Consider the following 23,444-nt stretch of genomic DNA (forward strand, 5'->3'; position numbering starts at 1 on the left):
GACGAAGTGGCCTCCCTGAGCCGCCGTAGTGGGGGCTGCTGTACAGTCTTCCTGATCCTGCCCAGTCTCTTGGCTGCTCTGGGTGGGACCTTCTGAACTGAGGGAGTGGCGGGTAGGAGCCTTGCGCCCAAAAGCCAAGCCCTGAGTTAACCCTTGTTTCTCCTATTGTCTGCCCGGGGAGAAGGGGTGGTGTGAACTTGGAAAAAGGCCTTCCCGTGCTGCCCTAGGCGAGTCTATTCTAATGAGCCCCTCCCCCACCAGCCACCCCCTCTGCCCCTTCTTCCCCTTTCCTCTTGCCTCCTGCTGCTAACCCACCCCCCCCTTCTTCCTTCCCCCACCCCTCCTGGCCTGGTCCCTATGGAGGCCCCTTCCTCCTCCTCTGCCTGCCAGATCGTGCCGGGTGCCTGCTCTGCACCTACTGGGTTGGGGGCGCTTAACAGCCGTCAGCAGCATCATCTGACAAGCTGGGGGAAGTTGTGGGGGAAGAAGAATGTTCAGGAACTCTCTGTGGAGTGGAGGGGCTGAGGGGGAGTAAGGAGGGTGCTTGTCAGCACGACTCCCTTCTAGACTGGGGGAGGTGGGGTGGGGAGCCGGGCGCCCACCGGATCCGCTGACTGTGGGTCCTCCCCCCCCCCCCCCGCCCCCTGCATCTGCCCGGCTTGCTCCGGCCGAGGGGGCCAGGCACTCCTGGAAGCTGGGTCCTTGGGTCGTCCCAGGCAGCACCCTTGTCTGGATCAGTATCTGGGCCTGAAGTTCACGGAGGCCCACAGCGCGACGGGAGCAAATGTGGCACTGGGGGTAGCGCTGCTGCAGCTGACAGTTCTACAAGAGAATCCCTGTCCCCCATAGGGTTGAGTATTCTACACCTAGGAGGACCTTCTCGTGGAGGAGGAGGCGGTGGATAATTGCTTTTAGGAAGGGCTGGGGCAGAGTCCCACAGGTGAAAGTGCACTTGGGAGGGAGGAACAATTACCCTGCATCCATCCATCCATCCATCCATCCATCCGCTGCCCGTGGTCTCCTGGAGCTCATTCTCCCAGCTGTTGGTGAGCCGGGGCCAAGGATGTTTTACCCCATTTTAGAATTTGTTGAGTCAGAGAAAAAAACTGGGGCTTCCAGCCTCACATTTTAGGAATTGCCACTAGAAGCAGATTTGGTCTGTGGGTAGGCGGCAAAGCAGATTGAACAAAATAAAATGAATCTTTGAGACCATCGAGCTTTAAGATTTTTAGCCTGCGACCTAAGGGTCCACTGACAGGCTTTGGAGGGTCCTTGGAACTCTTGATACATATGTATGTCAGATTCTTTTTTTTTTTTTTTAGTGCCGTACATTCGACATATGGAGGTTCCCAGGCTAGGGGTCCAATTGGAGCTACAGCCGCCGGCCTACACTACAGCCACAGCAACTTGGGATCTGAGCCGCGTCTGCGACCTACCCCACAGCTCACGGCAACGCCGGATCCTTAACCCACTGAGCGAGGCCAGGGATCCAACCCATAACCGCATAGTTCCTAGTGGGATTCATTTACGCTGCGCCACGACAGGAACCTCCTGTAGGTCGGATTCTTAAACCAGTCAGAAAAGGTTAACAGAAATCCTTCAGTTCAAACCCCTTTTTAGATGGAGCAATTCAGGAGACTGCTTTCCAAAGTCAGCTATTAATTAGTTTTAAGACTGAGATAGGAATATAAATGCTGTGATTTCCAGCTTAGAGGTCTTACACTCTAAGTTGCTTTTCTGGTGTTTTTTAAACTTGAGGATGGGTTTGTCTTCACAGCTCTAAGCTCACAGGGAAAGCTTGATGTTGAGAGATGGGCATTTTTTCCTTCTGAATCAGGGGGGGTGAAATGGGTGCAGAGCCTTGACATTTGAGGGCCACGTGTCCTCGATTTAGTAACCGGGGTGAGATTAGGTTGAATGGTCCTCCGAGCTAAGTCTCCAGGATTTCGTTCTCCTCTGTAGGGTGAAGGGAATCCTAGAGCAGGTTTTGAGAGGGAATGGGCATGCGAGTCATAGCCCAAAAGATGAGTGTGCGACGGTGAAAGGGTGGAGGCTTTTCCCGTTGGGAGAATACTTGGGTTTGGATGAATTTGTCAGCGGGATGGCAGAGAAGATCCCTGGCTGTACTGTGGAGTCAGTAAGTAATTGTTCAAAGAATAAGTGTATTTGTGGGTCTGAAAGGTGCTGGTAGAAAGAACGCATAGAATCAGGAAACACCGGATGTTAGTTGTGGTCTTAACGCCACCATTTGCAGCAACATGGATGGAACTAGAGACTCTCATACTAAGTGAAGTAAGTCAGAAAGAGAAAGACATGATATCACTTATACCTGGAATCGAATATACAGCACAAGCGAACGTTTCTACAGAAAAGAAACAAACTCATGAACCTGGAGAACAGGCTGGTGGTTGCTGAGGGGGGGAGGGAGTGGGATGGACTGGGAGTTTGGGGTCCATAGGTGCAAACTATTGCTTTTGGAGTGGATAAGCACTGAGACCCTGCTGTATAGCCCAGGGAACTATATCCAGTCCCTTGTGATGGAACATGATGGAGGATGATGTGAGAAAAAGAATGTGTTTATATTGATGTATGCCTGGGTCACTTTGCTAAATTGACAAAACAATGTAAATCAACTATAATAGAAAAATAAAAACCTTAAAATAAAAATTACTGTTTATCAAAAGAAAAAAAAAAAAAAAAGAACTCTGGGATGGCCTGGGAGCCTGGGAGCTCTTCTGGGGCTTTTTGTGGTGATTGAGCAGATGGGGAAGGAACCAAGCTCTTTGAACACAAAGCCGTGATTTCCTCCTTAGGCATCACAGCAAAACTAGAATCGTGCTCTGGAATTCAAGGCCAGAAATAAAAGGGGTCAATTGCCCAGGAAAACTGGAGAAAAGCACAGGGCTCCATTTCGAGGTTGGGGGATAAGATAGGCGAGGATGGAGCCCAGGTCTGGGCCTCATCTGCGGTGCATGATTGGTGTCTGAATAGACTCCATCTTCCTCTGCCCGAGGCGGGGCAGCTGATGCTGCTGATAGTTGAGGAAGATTAGACCAGGGAGGGAGTTTCTGCTGCAGTGCAGCTGTGGCCTAGGTCTCAGCTGCGGCTCGGATTCGAGCCCTGGCGTGGGAACTGCTGTATGCCCTGGGGGACAGCTGAGAAAAAGGATTTAAAAAAAAAAAAAAAAAAAAGATTGAATGAGGGAGGAAGATTTCCTAAGAGGCAGAGGAGAAGGCTGCCGTGGAGCCAAGGGCTGAGCGTTCACCTCCCAACTTCCAGTTTTTGTTTTCCTTGGCTAGCCAGTTGAGTCGATGAGGGAAGAAGTCCTCTCTCCAGCCCTTGTGGTCTGTCGCCACCGTCTGCAGGCCACAGAGAGACTGAGAAGTGTCCCTGAGTGTCAGGTCAAGGTAACTTCTGCTCCTTGTCTCCTCAGGCTGAGAAGAAAGCCAAGGTGATCGCAGTCATGAACGCCATGGAAGAAAACCAGGGGTCCACCGAGTCTCAGAAGGTGGAGGAGGCCAGTCCGCCCGCCGTGCAGCAGCCCACAGACCCCGCCTCCCCCACCGTGGCTACCACACCTGAGCCCGTGGGGGCCGATGCCGGGGACAAGAATGCCACCAAATCAGCCGATGATGAACCGGAGTATGAGGTGAGTGGCTGGCTTCCTCACCTGCCCGTCCCGCTCTCCCCACCCGACCCCGGGCCTCTTTTTCTCCCCGGTCCTGCTCCGTCCATTCAGATGGGGCTCCCTCCCGGCTGACTTGACCCTCAGATGCCCAGGGCCCGGCTTGCTGGGGCGGGAATCGGGGTGGCAGGGCCTCATGACCTCCGTGTAATGACTTTTCCTTGGGGCTCCAGGACGGCCGGGGCTTTGGCATTGGGGAGCTGGTGTGGGGGAAACTGCGGGGCTTCTCCTGGTGGCCAGGCCGCATTGTGTCTTGGTGGATGACCGGCCGGAGCCGAGCAGCGGAAGGCACCCGTTGGGTCATGTGGTTCGGAGACGGCAAGTTCTCGGTGGTGAGTTCCGGGTTTTGGTGGCATCCTGGGGCGGGGGTTCCGGGAGGGGCCGGAAGGGGTCTTGGTCCCAGGGCCTCTGGTTTTTTGGCTGGGGGCTTGGTTCGGAATTGGGGTGGTGGAAGGGGGCTCTGCTCGCCCCCACGCGTGTATATGTGATTGGAAGAAGTCCGGGAGATAATTAGGTGGCCCTTCCAGGCATCCCTTACCCGGAATTCCCTTCCCACCTGCGTTCATCCCCGCCCCCCCGCCCCCCGCACTTGGGTTGGACGCCTCCTTTTCGGCACGTCATTAATTACTGGTACACCCCGTCCTTTCAAGGGCAGAGGCCAGGTCTTGGTGCCCCCGGCTGCGACCTTGCCAGGCATGTGGTGGGCACTCGATGAGTGGGAGGAGGAGCAAATGAGGGCGGGTTGTGCCTCTAGGTGTGTGTGGAGAAGCTGATGCCGCTGAGCTCCTTCTGCAGCGCCTTCCACCAGGCCACCTACAACAAGCAGCCCATGTACCGCAAAGCCATCTATGAAGTCCTGCAGGTCAGTACCTCTCCGAGGGACTCAGCAGGGGGAACTTAGGTGGCGGGAACCCCTGTTGGTCTGGAAGCTGGAACGCGGGCTTAGGTCTGGACGGGGCTCTGCCTGTGAGGTCCTCTGGCCTCCTTCTCCTCTCACGGGCCCCCTTTCTGCACCCTCTCTCGCATCTGGCCTGAGCCCACCTTGGCTGGTCTCTTGACAGCCTCCCCTACATGTGCTGCCCTCTAGGTGGCCAGCAGCCGTGCGGGGAAGCTCTTCCCGGTGTGCCATGACAACGACGAGAGCGACACTGCCAAGGCTGTGGAGGTGCAGAACAAGCAGATGATCGAATGGGCCCTGGGAGGGTTCCAGCCCTCTGGCCCCAAGGGTCTGGAGCCACCAGAAGGTAAATGCAGGTGGACCAGCCGCTCCACGCCTGAGCTGGGAAAGCCGTGCTTGAGGAGAGCCACCAAGGCCTCCATCGAGATGCCCAGTGGGAATGGCCAGGGTCTCCCTCTCTTTGGGGTCAGGGTAGGGGCACTGCCTCTCTAGGAGAGTTGGGAGCCAGGAACAAGCTGGGCACTGGGCTGCACCCCACTGTAGGGGGTAGATGGGGTGGAGGAGGGAGCTGGAATTCCTTCTTGGCCAGTAACTATCACCTCATCATCTGCTTTCCTGGTCCAGAGGAGAAGAACCCTTACAAAGAAGTTTACACAGACATGTGGGTTGAACCCGAGGCAGCTGCCTATGCACCACCCCCACCAGCCAAAAAGCCCCGAAAGAGCACAACTGAGAAGCCCAAGGTCAAGGAGATAATTGATGAACGCACAAGAGGTAGTTGACCTGGCTCTGGAGAGTGGCAGGGCGAGGCCAGCATTCAGAGGAGTGGGTGTGACCCGAGAGGCCTCCTCTGATGCTGGGCCCTCCTCCCTCCGCAGAGCGGCTGGTGTATGAGGTGCGGCAGAAGTGCCGGAACATCGAGGGTGAGTCTAGGGGACAGCTGGGCGTTGACTCTGGAAGTCACTTGTCTGGTGCCGGTGGGGTGGGCGTGAGGGCTTGGCCGTAACGTGGCGGCTGGCATGGCGTAGTGTAGGTACTGAGGGGGTGTGATGGCGTGGGACATTGTTACCTGGTGCTGGGGTCTGTCCCACATGTCCCAGAACTTCCAGCCTGCTCAGCAGGCATTTGTCTTTCTGGTGCCGCCATCTTTCCTGTCAATGGTGTGGGCTGGTCCTTAGGCTTTAGACCACTCACTCCCGTGGGTCAGAGAAAGTCGGCCCCTCTTGGACTTGATTGAACTTGGCCTTTAACTTTCTCCCACCTGGTGGTAATGAGTGCCTCCCATGGCTGTCTCCTTGGCCTAGTGATGGTGTGTCCAGCTTGGGGTCGTCAGGGCCAGCAAGGATGAGATGAGGGACCCAAGGACATCTCCAGAGTAACTCAGGGCCAGGGCCCCCTTCTTGCAGGCGGGTTCTTATCCTCGTGAAAGCCTTTCTGGGAACCCAGTGGCAGTGCTGCTGGGAGATGAGTGGGCTGAGGTCGGAGCCACACTGCCTCCCTGTTCCACGGGGCGCCTCCTGACCGCTTCCTGCTTTCTTTCTGGCCCCATGCTCCAGCATGCCCCTTTTTATAACTTTTCTGGAACCAGGCTTTGGCCCGAGGTGGGAGGGGGCCCTTCGGTGACACCCTGCTTCTGCCGCTTTCCAGACATTTGCATCTCCTGTGGAAGCCTCAACGTCACCCTGGAACACCCTCTCTTCATCGGAGGAATGTGCCAAAACTGCAAGGTAGGGGCACGTCCGCTGGCGGAGAAGCCGGCTGGCTGACCTGGCCCCTGGGCTGTAGGCATCTGGGGCGGCTGTGAGCTTGGCTCCGAGGTCTGCTCTTGCAGCAGAATCCTGATAAGATGGACCCTTGGGTTTCAAGCGTTTGTCCTCCTGTGGTTTTTCCTCTGAGAGATCCTTTCGGCCCCCCGCCCACCCCCCCAAAGCCCCATTCTCATCCCTAGATGTGTGCTCCCAGTACTCCCAGCAGCACAGCCGTTCAGTGTGAAGTGGGGGGGAGGTGAGACGGGCTGACGGCTGGGTTGCTGCACCCTGGCAGGGCGAGCCTTCTTTCCCAGGCCTTCCTGCCTGCCTCTCCTCGCTTCTGTCCTCTTGGGCGGGAAACGGCATTCCCATCCCAGGTCTGCGGTCCAGGCCAGACTCTGGTTGGAGGGGGTGGGGTCACGTCTCAGGGCCTTGTCACAGTTCCAAGGCAAGAGCCAGAGGCTGGGTTTACAGCCCGCCTTCGCCCCGCTCCCTAGAACTGCTTCCTGGAGTGCGCGTATCAGTACGACGATGACGGCTACCAGTCCTACTGCACCATCTGCTGCGGGGGCCGCGAGGTGCTCATGTGCGGGAACAACAATTGCTGCAGGTGAGGGGCCTCCCTCCTCGCCTGTCGCCCTGCTGTCGCTGCCCGCCCCCTCCCTCCCGGACTGGCCTGGGGCTGAGTCCCCCTCTGTTCCCTTGGGCTCCTTTGCAGATGCTTTTCTTCCCCCTTTCTTCTTTGGCCACCCCAAAGCGCACGGAGTTCCCGGGCCTGGGATTAGAGTTGAGCCGCAGCTGCCGCCTAGGCCGCAGCTGCAGCAAGGCCTGATCTTTAACCTGCCGGGCGGAGCCGGGCTGGGCCGGCCCTGGGATGAAATCTGCCTCCTGGCTCTGCGGAGATGCCGCCGATGCCACTGCGCCACAGTGAGAACTCCTGCCTTCCAGGTGCTTTTGCGTGGAGTGCGTGGATCTCTTGGTGGGGCCGGGGGCCGCGCAGGCAGCCATTAAGGAAGACCCCTGGAACTGCTACATGTGCGGGCACAAGGGCACCTACGGGCTGCTCCGGAGGCGGGACGACTGGCCCTCTCGGCTCCAGATGTTCTTCGCCAATAACCACGACCAGGAATTTGTAAGTGCTGGGTGCTGGGTGCAGGGCAGAGGGCATCTCTTGTTGCCCCCCACCTGCCGGAGCCAGAGGGCAGACTCCGCCCGAGCGAGAGAGCCCTTCAGTTGGCCAGGGGCCTGGGCGACGGGCAGCGGGTCTGTTGGTCCCTCCTGGACGCTCACCTGGCTTTTGTGCTCGCTGCCTAGGACCCTCCGAAGGTCTACCCACCTGTCCCAGCCGAGAAGAGGAAGCCCATCCGGGTGCTGTCTCTATTTGATGGAATCGCTACAGGTAAGAGTCTTGGCATCTTCGTCCTGGGATGTGGGAGCTCTGCTGGGACTGTGTGTGTGAGTGTGCGTCTGGTAAAACACAATGACAGCTCACATCACAGCTGCTGAAATGCATTATCCTGAAGAGAAGACTTTGGTGTTCAGTGAAAAGTAAACGCAGTGATAAACCAGCACGTCCGGTGGGCACTTTCCTTAATGGAGGTGCTCAGGGGGTCAGGGGGCGGGGGGGGGGAGACTTTCCAGCAGAGGATGCAGATTTGTGAAGACTTTCACAAACCCTCAAAGGACAGGCTTGGCGATCAAAGCAAAACAGAGGCAGTTCTATTGTGCTTTGATTATAAGTCTCGGTGAAAAACAAACTATAAACAAGAGAGTCTAAAGAATATTTAAATCGCCCGTGATCCTGTAATTAGTGTTTGGGTGTGTGTCCTTTTACATTTTTTTCCTGTGCGTGTGTGTTTCTATAATCCTGTGTAGACAGATAAATACAATGAAAGGGTAGTGAATGCACACCGTGTAACCTGCCTTTGCATTTATGTTGTTTTGACCACTTTTTCATGTCAACCAGTATAGAGTACGTTATTTATAAATGCTGCAGAGGATTCCAAGGAGTGAAAGTAGCGTCACTTATTTAAGGGACCCCCTATCGGGCTGTTTACTTTTTTTTGTCTTTTTGCCTTTTCTGGGGCCACTCCCGCGGCATATGGAGGTTCCCAGGCTAGGGGTTGAATCGGAGCTGTAGCTGCCGGCCTACACCACAGCCACAGCAATGCAGGATCCAAGCCGCGTCTACGACCTACACCACAGCTCACAGCAACCCTGGATCCTTAACCCACTGAGCAAGGCCAGGGACTGAACTCACAACCTCATGGTTCCTAGTCGGATTCATTAACCACTGAGCCACGACGGGAACTCCGGTTGTTGGCTTTTGTTCCCGCTCTTAGGAGGTTTGTGGCAAGCATCCTTATACATGCATCTTTATATATTTAAACTATTGACTTTTAGGAAATACTGGGTCACCGCGTAGCTACTGTTTCTCATTTCATGTGGTTCCTGACCTGAATACTGACATGTCCACCCCTCTGCCCTGCCCCCGGTCCGCAGCGTCTCAGTCCTTAGGAAAGGAACAGCCCTCCTGAGAAATGGCCTTCATGGCACCAGAGGGAGATGGGGAGGCTGGGCACGGAGACCTCGGCCAGGGGGCCGGGGCGGGGATGACCCCCAGGCCAGACGTCTGTCTTCTGTTCCAGCTCAGGGCTGATGTTGCGTGAGCCTGGAGAGTTAACGCACAGCTTTGGTTTCCCAGGCGAGGACCGTGATGCCTTCTTAATTAAGCCACGTCACCCCCCTCCCCTGCCCTGGTGCCCCAGGAGGCCGTGCCAGCTCCTTGTGAGCAGGGGGAGTGGTGCTGTTTCTCCCGACGCTCTCAGGGGCTGTTCTGTTTCCTCGCCTCAGTTCAGCAGCAGGCGCTCGTCCGTGGTCAGGAAGTGCGAGTAGTTAGCTGGGGAGGAAACTCATTGAGTGAGACCGCCCACTCGGCCTTGAAAACACTCGCACCCCAGAGGAGGGCTGCCTGAGGCATGTGTGCTACCCCTGGATGGAGAGGGTGCCAAGTGCCGGGGCTCCCAGGGGATGGGAGGCCATCCCGGCGGCTGGGGGCCGGGGGTCGGGGGGTGGGGGTGCGTGGACATCAGCGAAGCCTTTCTAGAGCAGGCAGCATTTAGGTTGAGTCTTGACAGATGGTTGAAGTGCAGCAGGAAGTGATAGAAGCGCTGAGGAAGGACCAGCGCGTGCACGATGTAGAAAGAGCAGAGAAAAGGCCACCCAGCGTCCGCTGTTGTTCTCCCTGCTTCTGGAAACCCCCTGCTGTCTGTCTGGACCGCCTTCTGAGTCAATCAGACCAGGCACGAGATGTAACAGCCTCGCCGTCCTTGTTATTGATATTCCAGTTTGATCCAGAAGTTTCCTGCAGCTCTGTGGGCAGAGTAGGGCTGGGGCCTGTCGCTGACCCCTGGGTCCAGCTGGCCTGAGGCCCCTTCTGCAGAGACCGGGGTGCCGGGGAGGCGCCCCTGTGACCGTGCTTTTTGCTGGCTGGCACAGGGCTTCTGGTGCTGAAGGACTTGGGCATCCAGGTGGATCGCTACATCGCCTCCGAGGTGTGCGAGGACTCCATCACCGTGGGCATGGTGCGGCACCAGGGCAAGATCATGTACGTCGGGGACGTCCGCAGCGTCACGCAGAAGCATGTATGTCACTCTCTACGTCCGTAGCTCCGGAGGCGGCGCCTGCCCCTCTTGTCCTCCCCCGCTTCTCCCTCGAACTCTGCCTCCTTTTCCGTTTCCCTCCTCCTCCCAAGAGGGTTGGGGCCAAGTGCAGGGGGAATTGGGGAGCCAGCTTCCCTGGGCCTGGGCTGCCCCCCGGCCGGCTCCCGGGCCCTCTCTGGTGGAGCACTGGGGGTTGCCGCCTGGTTCCCGTCCTCCCGTTTTTGGGGTGGAGGCTCTGGTGGGGTGCTGCTTCCGTGGCCCCTTGTCCTTCCAGTCATCCATGCCGACCTCGAACTGCAGGCCCTCGGGGCTCCTGAAGGGCCCTTGGAGGGGATCAGGTGGCCCAGCCACCCTGCCTGGGGTGCACAGAGCCCAGAGTGCCCTCCGTCCAGCCGCCAGCCTGGACCCGGGCCCCCTGCATGGCTGCTTTTCCTGCTGGCCTCAGACTGGCCAGTTCAGTCCTTTCACTTTATTGTTTAGGAAACTGAGCCCAGAGAGCCTCAGTGACTTGCCTGTGGCTGCAGTGTGTGTGTGTGGCAGCCAGCAGTGTGTTGGTGAGGGTGTGGCAGCCAGGTCTCTTCTCTCCCGCGCCAAAGTACTTTTTTGCCAAATTCACAGATCGTTTCTCTCTTCCTTTCTGCCTCTGTCCCCGGACATCAGCCCATCACATTACCTTTATCCTCCCAGATCCAGGAGTGGGGCCCATTCGATCTGGTGATTGGGGGCAGTCCCTGCAATGACCTCTCCATCGTCAACCCCGCCCGCAAGGGACTCTACGGTAGGTGCTGCGCTCCCCCTGCGCCTTCTGAGCTGGTGCTTCCGCACGTAGGTTTCCTCCTTGGATGTTTCTGCCCTGGGACGGCTACTCCCGGCGACCCCGCCCTCCCTTGCCCTCCCTGTGCCCGAGCCCCACCACGACCTCGTGCAGACAGCCCCAGCTGACGGCTTTCTCTTCCGACCTCTCAGAGGGCACGGGCCGGCTCTTCTTTGAGTTCTACCGCCTCCTGCATGATGCGCGGCCCAAGGAGGGAGATGATCGCCCCTTCTTCTGGCTCTTTGAGAATGTGGTGGCCATGGGCGTTAGTGACAAGAGGGACATCTCGCGATTTCTCGAGGTATAGCCAGCAACCTTGGTTTGGCCAGCTCACTAATGGCTTCTACCTTGGACTGCTGCTTTATCCCTGTCTCATCTGCCTTGTGGAGCTGGGGACTGGTGAATTCCGCTTGGCAAGGGGCCCATTTGGGAAGCTCTGCACTTCCCAAGTAAACAGGGAGGAAGCCCACCCAGGAAAGAACATGTGGTCTCACTTTGAGAGGTCGTATGTGGGTGTGGGCCTCGGCGCTTGCAGGACCTGACTGTTGTAAACAGGGTGGCGTGCCAGCCTCTCGGGCTCGGGATTCTCTGTGATGTCCGCTGGGTGAAGCTTTGAGACGCCAGAATCGATTTTCCCCAATCGGCGTGGCCTGTCCTCGCTCCCTGGCACCGTGGCGGATGCTTTATGGCACCTGGGAAGGAAACACAGCTTATCCCAGTTTTTATTTCCCACGACGTGGGTCCCCACTTGGCTGTGAGCCTGGTTGGGCCGTGCACAGGGGGTTCTACGGCCAGAGACGCCCTCGGGGTGGGCACTCTGGGAGCCTGGGCCCATGCTTCTGGGCCTTGGGGTCAGTGACACCTCGGGCTGATGTTCTGACTCTGAATTTGAGCAGGTGTCTGTGTGGCTCGTCATCTGCACGCACAGCGAATACATGACACGCGTTGGCACTTTGTTTCTCAAAGCCTCCGGGGGTGGGGGCGCTAGAGCTGTGTGGTCCAGTGCGGTGGGCGTCTGCCATGTGTCGTGTTTAAATCAACATTAGAGTTCCTCGGTCGCCCCAGCCTCCTTTCTAGTGCTCAGCCATCTACAGCTGGTGGGCTCATGGCAGATAGAACGTTTCCCATCATTGCACAAGGTTCACTTGGACTGTGCTGGTCTAGAATGTTCCAGTGCCAGCACATGGAACATAGCTGGGCTTAATTTCAGCTTTTCCTGGGGGCTTCAGGCTGTCCCAGTGTGTGGCCTCCAGAGAGAGACGTAAGAGCCTTGAAGGCTTTAAGGCTCTAAACGAGCAGATGTCCTGACATCTTTGAAGCTTCCTCTCTGGCTCATCTCTAATCTCTCTCCTGTTTTATAGTCCAACCCTGTGATGATCGACGCCAAAGAAGTGTCCGCTGCACACAGGGCCCGCTACTTCTGGGGAAACCTTCCTGGTATGAACAGGTTGGTGAGAGCTCCGTGCCCGGGGTGGCGGCGGCTTGGTGTCTGTTGGTGGGATGGCGGCAGGATGGCCAGCCTCCCCCACTGACCGGCGTGCTGCTCTGCCGTGCCCCCTGTTTCCGCCTCCTCGGGGAAGAAGGGGAGTCAGGGTGTAGAAAACACTTGCCTGAGAAACCAAGAACCAGGGCTCCCGACTAGGACCTTTGGAAGCACGCTCTCCATAGGCGACGCCGCCGCGCGCTGCTGCGTGAAAGGGTTGGCTTTCCCACATTGGCGATGTCGCTAGAGGCAGCTGGTCCTTAGTCTCCTGAGGTACATCTGCAGAGGGCGTGCTCGGGGATGGAAGGGAGAGTGGCACCCGCCGCCGGGCCACCTCCGGCCCCGGGAGAGAGACTCGAAGCCGCAGGCACCAACCGTGCAGCCTAGAGGGTCCTGCGCCCCCCGCCCCCTCACGGTGCACATTCGTTGCTGGCCTCGGGTCCCTTTTTGGAAGGATACCCTTTGTTTGGGTCACACTGAGATTTCGATGCCCAAGAAGGAGGAAAATGGCATTTCTTCACTAAGAATCGTACTCTTCAGACGCCTGTGAGGAGAGAGGAATTCTGGTTGAGAGTTAGTCGTTCGGAAGCAGCGGGAGATGCACCCAATCTAGGTGTCTCTTACGGAGAGAAGTATTTTCCAGAACATTTTAAGTGCGATTTTAAACCTCCTCGGTGTGCCTGTGAGATGGGAATATCAGTGAATCTGGCCTCGAGGATCTAATCTCTGCCATTAGCGTGACGGTTTAGGAACCTCCCAGTCTCTACCCATTTGCTAAGCTGCTGTTCTTTGCGAGGGCTTGTTGATGGGGAGGAGATGGGTCGGGGGGCAGCTGACCTGAAAACTGTCTCAGGGTCCACCTGACACTCCTAAGATGTCTGTGGATTAGAAAAATGGGCTGGCTTGTGGAGTCCAGTATTTTTATGGAGCCGCTAACCTAGTTCTTGGCCGTCTGGGGTGGTTCTTACCTGCTTCTTCCAACTCTAAAACTCCAGAAGGAGAGAGGTACTGCGGGGGACCAAGCAGACTGTGTGTGTGTGTGTGTGTGTGTGTGTGTGTGTCCGCGCGCGTGTGCGCGCATGCCCCCACATGTGCACATGTGCAAACAGGAACCTGGAGGCACAATTTAACCATAGGTCCTGGATGGCTCCCCACAGATGGTGGACCACTGTGTGAGGTCTTGGTTAAATAATTGGAGACGTCAGAAAAGGCGTGCCCCGAAGGTGATGGTTCCTGATCTGGTCTGCCTTCTGAGAAGTGACAGGTTCAGTGTCACAAAGTTTTAGTCTTCTGAGGACTGTGTCGAATTTGTCTTAACTGTACATTTAAGGCGGATAGTTGGATGAATTTCTTCTGGCAGGTAACCATCGCCATAGTCAAAATACAGAGTGAGAGTTCCCGTCTGCGGCTCAGTGGTTAACGAACCCGACTAGTATCCATGAGGACGTGGGTTCGATCCCTGGCCTCACTCAGTGGGTTAAGGATCTGGCGTTGCCGTGAGCGTTGCCGCGAGACACAGCTCAGATCTGGCGTTGCTGTGGCTCTGGTGTAGGCCGGCAGCTACCGCTCCGACTGGACCCCTAGCCTGGGAACTTCTACATGCCATGAGTGCAGCCCTAAAAAGACAAAAAAGAAAAAAGAAGACAGAACGTTCTGTCATGCCAAAACTTGCTTTATGATGGATACACTTAAAACTCTTTTTATGGAACAGCTATACAAGTAATTGGCTGTTTCCCCTCCTGGGCAGGTGTTATCTGTTTACTTGTGGTTTGAGACCACTTTTGAATTTACCCTTAAGGACTAATGCTTGGTGTCTGAGTGGCTTCAGGGTATGTGCACGTGTTTTGGGGAGTTTGAAAGGGGTTACGGCGTGTCCCGTGTCGTGGTGACAGGGGTTCTCTTTTACTTCCTGGGTGGGTCCACGCCCTGGCTGCGTCCCTGCTGTTTCTCTTGTTACCCTCTCTCTCCTGCCTCCTAGGCCGTTGGCATCCACTGTGAATGATAAGCTGGAGCTGCAGGAGTGTCTGGAGCACGGCAGAATAGCCAAGGTTAGCCCCAGCGTCGAAGCCCTCTGCTGGGGGTAAGGAGAAGGGCAGAGGCAGGATGAGCTGGAGCAGCGCCAGGGCTGTGTCCCGCCTGCCCTCGAGGGCCCCCTCTAAGTTGCCAAGGGGTTGTGCATCCGGTTGGCCAGAGGGAGGGTCCGGGGGAAAGCCTGGAGGGCAGGGAGAGAGGTCTGGAACCCTCGCTGGCCTAAGGCCTTCCTTGTTGAGCGTTGCTCACCGGTCCTGTGGGAGGTGGATGCCAAGAAGTCTTTGCCAGGGATCTGCTGGGGCTTTTGAATTGTTTGGCCAGGACCTATTGCACAGGCCTTCAGAGCAGAGATTCTCCTGTGATGTGGAAGCGCCACTCCTTTCCAGAGAACTCTCCCAGGACTGCTGGCACCCCAGAGGTGTCTTTGTGCCCCTGAATAATTTGGCCTCCTTCTGCCTGCAAGTCACTACCCCTGGGAACAAAGCTGTTCTGCGAAGACTTAGACAGACAGTGACTCCAGCTGCTGTCTCAAGTCCTTGGCCGGTGGGATTGAACTGAGGCTGGCCGAGTGACCTCGGGCCGGTGGGGTCTGTGGAGGCTCACCACGAGAGCCTGACCCCGGCCCCCGGCTGGACCGGGCCTCGTCGGCTTCCGACACAGCCGTCTGCGGCAGGTGCCGGGCAGCAGCGGACGGCGGCTCATTTCCTCTTTGCTCTCCTTCTCTTCTAGTTCAGCAAAGTGAGGACCATTACTACGAGGTCGAACTCCATAAAGCAGGGCAAAGACCAGCATTTCCCCGTCTTCATGAACGAGAAAGAGGACATCCTGTGGTGCACTGAGATGGAAAGGTACCCGGAGGTCCCCGGGGAGCCGTGCGGTTTCCCAAGCGTCTCCCAACACAGCAGGTTCCTGGGCGGGGCCCTGCCTGTTGCAAGGCTGGGGGTTGTCTCGGGCCCAGGCCCTGCCGCCTGGGCTCCCTCCCTCCAGTCCTGCTGGCCCCTGGGGAGGCCTTGCAGCTGCCGGCGCTTCCTGGCTTCTCCCTGCTCGTTTTCGCAGGACCGTGTGGGACCAGGCCGGCCTCAGGGCCCCTGGACTCGCAGGCCAGACTCCTCGGCCCCGGGTTAACTGCAGCCTGGCCGAACAAAGAGCCCATTGACCCAAACATCCAGAGCAAGCAGGCTGACGCCGGGCGCCAGTTTGGCTCCCTCGCAGGTTTCACTCCTCGCGGGGCTGCCGCCGCCGCTGGCTGCCTGTGACATGCAGACCCGGGAGCCCCGCTGCGGGTGCCCGGCTCGGGTGGGCCGTGGGCTCTGGGCGGAATTGGCAAGCGCGCCTTTCTGCTGTCTGGTGACTCGCCAGTCGGTGGTCGTGGTCACCTGCCTGTAACCCCCCAGGACGCCCGCATCTCCAACCACTTCTCCAGGACGCCGCAGGCGCGCTCACCCCGCCCGCCCTGCCCTCTCTCCGCAGGGTGTTCGGCTTCCCCGTCCACTATACCGACGTCTCCAACATGAGCCGCTTGGCGAGGCAGAGACTGCTGGGCCGGTCGTGGAGCGTGCCGGTCATCCGCCACCTCTTCGCTCCGCTGAAGGAATATTTTGCTTGTGTGTAAGGGACGTGAGGGCAAACCGAGGTAGTGACACAAAGTTGTTAAGCAAACAAACAAAAAACAAAAAACACAACAAAACACCAAGAACATGAAGATGGAGAGAAGTATCAGCACCCAGAAGAGAAAAAGGAATTTAAAACAAACAAAACGCAGGCGGAAATTCCGGAGGGCTTTGCCTTGGACAAAGGGTTGGACATCATCTCCTGATTTTTCAATGTTACTCTTCAGTCCTATTTAAAAACAAAACCAAGCTCCCTCCCCAGCCCACCCCCCCCTTTTTGGGTGAAACCTTTTGTTTTCTACTCTTTTCAGAGGGGTTTTCTGTTTGTTTGGGTTTTTGTTTCTTGCTGTGACTGAAACAAGAGGGTTTATTGCAGCAAAAAAAAAAAAAAAAAAAAAAAAATTGGTAACAAAAAATAGTAACCATACCTTGCAGAAGAAAGATGGAAGAGAAAGAAAAAAGGAAATTCTATAGAAATTTATATATTGGATTTTGTTCTTTCGGTTTTTTTTTTTTTTTGGTTGTTTTTTTGTTTGTTTTTTTTTTACTATATATCTTTTGTTGTTGTCTCTAGCCTGATCAGATAGGAGCACAAGCAGGAGACAGAAAACAGACACTCAGGCGGCAGAGTTCCCTCCCAGCCACTGAGCTGTCTTGCCAGCACCATTCCTGGTCATGCAAAACACAACCCAACTAGCAGCAGAGAGACGAGAACACCATACAAGACCCTTTTATACAGTATTCAGGTGCCTACCACACAGGAAACCTTGAAGAAAATCAGTTTCTAGAAGCCACTGTTACCTCTTGTTTACAGTTTATATATATATGATAGATATGAGATATATATATATAAAAGGTACTGTTAACTACTGTACAACCCGACTTCATAATGGTGCTTTACAACAGTGAGATGAGTAAAAACATCAGCTTCCACGTTGCCTTATGTGCAAAGGGTTTTCCCCACGGAGGATGGAGAAAGGGAGACAGCTGGGAGGTGAGCCGTTACCGAGGTGGGGTTTGGCCCCCCCGCCCCTTGGTGCTTCACCAAAGGCGAAGGAGGAGAATCTGGGAACAGCATTCTCCCGCTTCTCCCTGCCAAACGAAGGGGGTGAGATTCGGTGGTCGGGACCGTGGAAAGCTGCGAGTGGGATCCATCCAGGCTCACGCAATAACAACCTTTCGAATTTTTTTTTTTTTTTTTTTTTTTTTTTTTTTTTTTTTTTTTTTAAAGGAGACTCCCTCGGCAAGATGGCAGGATGAGGGGTCTTCACTCCCAATTTCTCACATTAGCCGATTCGAGGGCTCCTTGCAGTGGGATCAGAAAAAAATCCAGAGTGCGGGCAGGTGACAGTTCAAACCCCACCTGGAGCAAATAAAAAAACATACAAAACGTACTGGTGCTTTCCTGTCTAAGTCGCTTTTTGTGTGTTCTTTTATGAGGCCCCCACCATCCACCCTCTGTGCACAAGGCGGCTTCCAGCCCCTGGAACGTGATGTTTTTGGTCATCTCCAAAGGCTGCAGTTTTATACTGGGAGGCTGATGACACCTTTTGTTATAATTATTCTTATGGTTCTGGTTATAATTATGTTTGTTTTCGGATTTTCTTTAAGAAAACAAAAACCCAACCCCTCCTCCCTTTAGGTTTCAAAACAAGGTGCGGGGAGCAGGGTGCTTCTACGCTAGTGGTGGCCCTGGTGCCCTGGCTCCCCACCCCTCGGGCCAGGTGGGCCACTGGGCGCAGCGACAGCTGGGCGGCCAGGGGGTCCCCGAGGCTGGCCTTCCGGGCGCGGCCCTCTTCTCTTCTGCTTCCCTCCTCTCTAGTTGTGTGTCAGGGCTGGAGGGAGGACGGGGCGTCTCTCCCCCCGTGTGTGATTGGAGTGCTGTGTCTTTCTTTTCTAGTACTTGGTCTGATGATAGCTGTGCTCTTACCTCGAGTCAGCAGCACCTGGAGCCCCAAGTGCGCGACACTTGGTCCCGCTTCCCACCGAGGCAGGCGGCCTGGCGTTGGCGGTAGGCAGGGACAGCAGGGGTGGCTCCAGGGTGAGGGCCCAATGGGCAGATGCCTGCCTGGATAGATGGGGTGTAGATATGTGGCATATAGAGATTTATATTTTATAAGGGGAGGGGGGAATGGCACCTCCTGGGACTGGCAGGGCTGGGAGGTGTGCTGTCAAGCACATGGGCCCACGTTCGCATCCCTTGAAAGATAGGGCCTACGGTGATAGGCGCTGTATAAATACATAGATAGGGTCACGTATAAGAAATATTATGTCGTGGGGAGCGGGGGAAGGAGGCTCAGTGCTGAGCCTCGGGCCCCACTGCAGACAAGCCCCACACCAATCAATCCATCCCAGACGCACACACAGGAACATGTTTCTATACTGATGTATAACGAATGTGCGTGTGTGCCCGTGCGTGTGTGTGTGTGGGCGCACACACACGCACAGACACACACGCAGCCAGGGAGCTCCCAGCGCGCTTCTCCCCTGGATTCAGGACTTGGCGGAGTCGGCCCTGCAGCTCTTTACCTCTGTTGCCCTGATTGCAGGTGGACTGTCAATCCCAGAAGTTGCTAGGTGCTGAAAGCAGGAAAAGGAGGAGGTTTTCTTTTAGCAGGTGCTCTCCTCTAGCAGGTAGCGTTTCTCTCTCTTTTGCCCCTGGTGATGTCAAAAGATTCTTCAGTTAGCAACCTGTGACACTGACCTGCAACCCTAGGCACCAGTCAAGTCAGCCCTCAGCTCCCCCTACCTATTCTACCGATTTCCAAAACGAAACTGACATCCAGGGCTGTCTTGGCCAGGGGGCTTCCATTCGGAAAAAAAATGGGACCTCGAACCTCATCTTGTGAATAAAGCAAATCAGTAGTTGGTGACAAAACTTCAACCAAGCTTTGAATCCCTTGCTCATTGCTCAGGAGGAAGCTCACGGCTGGCGGCCCCGGCCTCCTCCTTTTAGGGGTGCTTAGTCTGGACTCCACGATACTCACTTCCTGCTCAGATTGGTTTTTCGGATCATCCCCAGTTGCTCCCTGCCAGCTCCGCACTGTGACGGCAGGTGGTGACGATGGGCTCCCGCGAGGGCCTGGAGCAGCTGGGGGGGATCCCTGTGCCCCTCCCTCGTTGGAGTCTGTACCTAACTGTGGTGCTCACCCCGCCCCCTCCTTCTCCGGCCAGGCTCCATCTTCCTGGCCTGGAGCCCACCAGCACCACTCCAGGAGGCTGGGGGAGGAGGGCTGCCGCAGGCAGTCCAAGGTGCTCCCTCCCCCGCCGGCCCGGCCAAGGTCTTCCCAGCCCCAGGGTCGGGATGGTCTCGTCCTCTGCGCACAGACTTGCCAGCCCTTTGGGCTCTCCAGGGCCTCTTGTCTGCAGCTTGTGTGCAGGAGTTTGCCCTTCCCAGTGGTCCAAGCTCCACCCAAGGGGTCCATGTGGTAGCCGAGGATGTGGCTGAGCCTGTGGGGTCCGCGTGGGCCGGGCAGCTTGCTCCGTGGGGGCCTGGTGGTTGTGTCTGACACCTGTTCCTCCCAGTGTAGCGACCCGACTAGGCCCGAGGGGGCTAGATGCGCCCTTGCAGGCGTGAGAGTTAATCACCAGCTTTCCTTGCAGCCACACCCGTGGGCTCGGCCCCACAGCAGAACTTGGTAGGGTACAGGGACCTTGGGACTGTGCCATCTTGGCCAAGCCCGGGCACTCTTCACAGTCTGCTTCCAACCCTGGGGGTGCTTCTGGGGACAGAAATCGGGCCACCTTCGGAAGGGGATTTGTGCCTGGACAGGCTGGGGCGAGGCTGTGTGGGGATGAAGACGGGGGATGGTTATCCTTGCTGTGCGCCAGGCTGAGGGTAGAGGCAGGAGAGACCAAGCTAGGGAAAGTTCTGGAGCCTGTTCCCTGGAGGGAGGGGCTTCTTTCTGAAGAACAGGCCCATTTAACAAATCCCTAGAACCTGAGGATGCTGTCCCCTACGTCCCGCAGGTGCCAAGTGGAGTGTGGTGCCAAAGACACCTGTGGCTCTGGCCCCGGGGGAGGTAGCCGGGGCTCCGGCCAGGGTCACAGAGCCCTGGGTCGCCTGCCCCAGGAGGAAGCTTGTCTCCAGCAGGTGGCTGCTGAGCCCCTTCCCTGGGGACTGACCAAAGGCTGGGGTGCAGCGGGTGAGGACTGGGGGGTCTTGCAGTCAGTGGGTGACAGCCCCGTGTACCACTGTCCGTTTTTCTTTCTAGACCCCAGACCCTTCCTGCTATCGAACCTTCTGCTAGGAAGCAAATTTCCCAAAAGAGCATGCAGGACCGCTTAGCTTTTGAGACGGGCCAGGAGTGGTTGGCTGGCGAAGATGCCTGTGTGGGTTTTTGGTGAGTCGCTAGGCTTTGGGGCAGGCAGACCCGGCAGGGAGGGAAGCTGGTGGCAGTGGGCTGCTGAGGGCCGGCTCCCCTGACTTTTCCCGGGGCGGCAAGGTGGGAAGAGCCCACCGGCTCCAGCACAGGCAGGGCTGTGACCGCAGCGAGGGAAGGACCACTTCAGTGGAGCCGTTCGGGGACTGGTCTCGGTCTTGGTCTCTGGGATGACATCAGTAGAGAGAACGTGGATCTGGGAGGCGGTTCTGAATTCCTGTGGCTGTTCTGCTCGGTGCAGAGACGCCCTGGCACTGGTGTCTTTCAGAGGTGTCATTTTCAGGAGACTCGCAGGCTTCGAGCGGTGGGGCCTGCCTGGCACCGTGATCTGACGAGGGCTGGTCGTTTCTGTGGTCAGGGCAGCAGCAGAGCAGAGAGGCTGGTGAGAGCTGGGTTTCTAGCCAGACCCCGTTTGGACCCCAGGAGGTGAGGACTCTGAATTTGTCATTGGGCATGGTCCAGGCTGGATGCTCCCAGCGCTTGTGGTTAGAGGTGACACTGGAGTTGTCCTGCCCTCTTTCCTCCACCTTGGGAGGGATGGTGTAGAGCTGGAGTGGCCCTCCTGGCCGTTCCCTGCCCAGGCAGGGATTAGCCACAAGTGTTCGGAGGATCCAAGAGGAAAGAGAATAGATTTCTGTCAAGGGTGGATGCCACTGTTCTAGCAGGAGCTCGCAAATCTTTACGTTTTGGTAAAGGAAGGCTGAGGTCTTTAGGAGGCGAGGGCGCCCTTGTACTTCAGAGTCCCGGCCGAGCGTGGCTTTGGTTGGTGACCTGCTGTTCACCACTGACCCTCGGCAGCAGAGTTCGGGGAGAGGGAGAAACAAGCAGGTCGCAGGCAGGAAGGACGAGGAGGGAGGGGGGGCCCTTGGCCCTTTGCGACTGACTAAGTTGCCCAAACCGAGGCCCGCAGTCTCCTGTGACTCCAGTAACTGGAACCCCCCCTCCCCCCAGGGGCGTGGGAGGGCGGCTCTCTCACCCTCCCATCCCCCCACCCCCCATTCCCCCCACCCCCACTTCCTCCGGGGGGGGGGGGCCTCCAGCCCTGGGCCTGAGGACATGAGCAGGGATCAGAGAGCATCACCTGAGTCCCATTTCACTTCACAGACTGATTTGGTTGCACAGCCCTAGAATCCAACCAACCCCCCAAATGCTGAAATTCCTTAGAATACGCAGAGGGAGGAGGTGACTCAACAAGGTGCTAAAACATTTTATTAAAAATATATATTGTTAAATTAAGTCTGCTGTCTGGACAATGACTGTTTGTTTTGTTTTCTTGTAGTGGAGTTTAAAAGAGACTATTATTTTACTCTGATATATTATTATTAAAAAGGCATTTTAACTTTGTACTTGAAAACTAAATGAGCGATTTCATGTGTTTTAGCTGAGGCATTGAAGTAGCGGGTGCTTACCTATTTGTGGGAAATCATGTATTCATACTGAAGAATAAAATCCGTAGCTGATTTGGTAATAACTTTTACTGTTACAGACGATTTCGCTTTGACCCCCGGCGGGAGAGCACTTTTACTGCACATTCCACGCAGCTAAATGCAGGACTTACTCCCCGGACCCTTCCCCTCCCAGCCCTGTTTCCTTTCTCTTCAGTTCCTCTTCTGACTCTCTGTCGTTGTTGTTTTTTTCTTTTCTTTTTTTTTCTTCCTTCCTGGTTCCAGCATCCTTTCACCACTGTATTTTTTTTTTTTTTTTTTTTTTAGGGTTGCTTCTCTATTTATTGACAATAATAATGTACATTTCACAGTCTGGTTCTGGAACGCTGGGGAGGGGCGCGAGTGAGAGGGCCCTGGTGGGTCCCCACTCCCGCCTCCCGGGGTTCCCGTTGTATCTCTGTGTAAGTGATGCTCGTGACATAGCTGTTTATGAAATAATTATAAAGAGGTCAGTGCGTACAGCAGATGTAGAAAGTCTGTCAGTTCCGCCTTCATCACATATTTTTTTTTTTTTGTGCCCAAAATATAATAAAGCTCCTTTCTAATGTACTTGTGCTGGAGAACACTTGAATAAATGGACTGTTTTTGTGCAAAAAGAAAAACAGAAAAAGCACCGTAATAATGTCCTTTTGTCTTGCGTCTCCTTTCCCCTGACATGACTGTTCGCAGCCTTCTTCGGAGGGGCGAAGTGCCCCAACCACGAGCCTCTAGCTTTGGGTCTAGACTCTGCGGTTCCTCCCTTTAAAACGTCACCTTCGCGAACATTCCATAGTGACTGTAAACTGGGTGGGAAAAAAAAAGGGTGGTTTGGTTGACTGGAGACTCAAAGATAAGTTATAGTGAGGCGGGTTTGCTAGAAAAGCACATTCTGACCAGGGCTGAGCCACAGAAGTGCCCAGCGTGGAGTGGAGAGAGGAGGGAGCCTCGTGCCAGTGGCAGACAGGCCAGGGGGCTTTGCTTATGGGCACCATCCCCCTCTCGGCCCGGGGTGGGGGGGCGGTGGTCTCCAAAACACAAGGGCACCCAGAGGAGAGCAGGGGGCCGGTGGGCAGCCTGGGCTGTGCAGAGGACCCTGGAGACCCAGGTGTTTGGCCTGAAAAAGGGAGCCTTGGGAGATGTTTGCGGTCCCGGACAGGGCGAGCCCCGGGGCTGGAGTGGTTCCGGGTGGCTGGGCCCATGGGGCGGGCGGAAGAGGGGCCCGGCGGCAGAAGTCAGCCTATTTCGGCTGGGCGTGAAGAAGCTCCTTTCCCGCGCCCGGCCCGCAGTGCCAGGGCCGCCCTGAGTGCAGTCAGCTCGGGCAGGGTCAGTTCAGAGGCACCTGACAGCCCCTGGGGCGCTGCCAGGGGTCCTGGAGCCCCCCGGTCTGCTTTCTTCTGGCTGCCCACTCCTCCCTGGCACTGTCTTGCCAGTGGCCGGTGCCTTGTGGTCGGAAGAGCCTGTTCACACGCGACGACCCCTTTGCCCTCCCGATTGTTTGCCTGACCGTCCCGAGCTCCTTGTCCTCCCATCCAAGAGACTGATCGGAACACACAGCTCATCTCCCCTCCGAGACCCCCGCACTCCACGCGGCTGTGTTCCCGGCCCCGCGGTGCCCCGCAGATCTGGCCAGTGGTTCCTTCGCTTCAGGGAGGGTTATTCGAGGTTTCTTTTCTACATTCGACTCCGGGGGAGGTTTGGGACTACACC

At 56.3% G+C, this 23,444-nt stretch overlaps 1 protein-coding gene across 20 annotated transcripts in view; it reads left to right on the forward strand.

Annotated features, from left to right (window-relative positions):
• The window catches only part of DNMT3A (DNA methyltransferase 3 alpha), a 107,177-nt gene extending 84,809 nt beyond the window's left edge, over positions 1–22,368 (forward strand). For 11 of the 20 annotated variants that reach the window (XM_021085527.1, XM_021085526.1, XM_021085524.1 and 8 more), the window contains 17 exons: positions 3,434–3,649; positions 3,859–4,017; positions 4,440–4,547; positions 4,773–4,929; positions 5,208–5,357; positions 5,462–5,506; positions 6,231–6,310; positions 6,829–6,941; positions 7,280–7,463; positions 7,646–7,730; positions 9,830–9,975; positions 10,681–10,771; positions 10,960–11,108; positions 12,169–12,254; positions 14,269–14,338; positions 15,051–15,169; positions 15,792–22,368. In XM_021085527.1, coding sequence (XP_020941186.1) covers positions 3,434–3,649; positions 3,859–4,017; positions 4,440–4,547; positions 4,773–4,929; positions 5,208–5,357; positions 5,462–5,506; positions 6,231–6,310; positions 6,829–6,941; positions 7,280–7,463; positions 7,646–7,730; positions 9,830–9,975; positions 10,681–10,771; positions 10,960–11,108; positions 12,169–12,254; positions 14,269–14,338; positions 15,051–15,169; positions 15,792–15,933 — 2,100 coding nt within the window. In that variant the 3' untranslated portion in view covers positions 15,934–22,368. 20 annotated transcript variants of the gene reach the window in all.

Source organism: Sus scrofa, chromosome 3 (genome assembly GCF_000003025.6).
Source record: "Sus scrofa isolate TJ Tabasco breed Duroc chromosome 3, Sscrofa11.1, whole genome shotgun sequence".
Classification (NCBI taxonomy): domain Eukaryota; kingdom Metazoa; phylum Chordata; class Mammalia; order Artiodactyla; family Suidae; genus Sus; species Sus scrofa.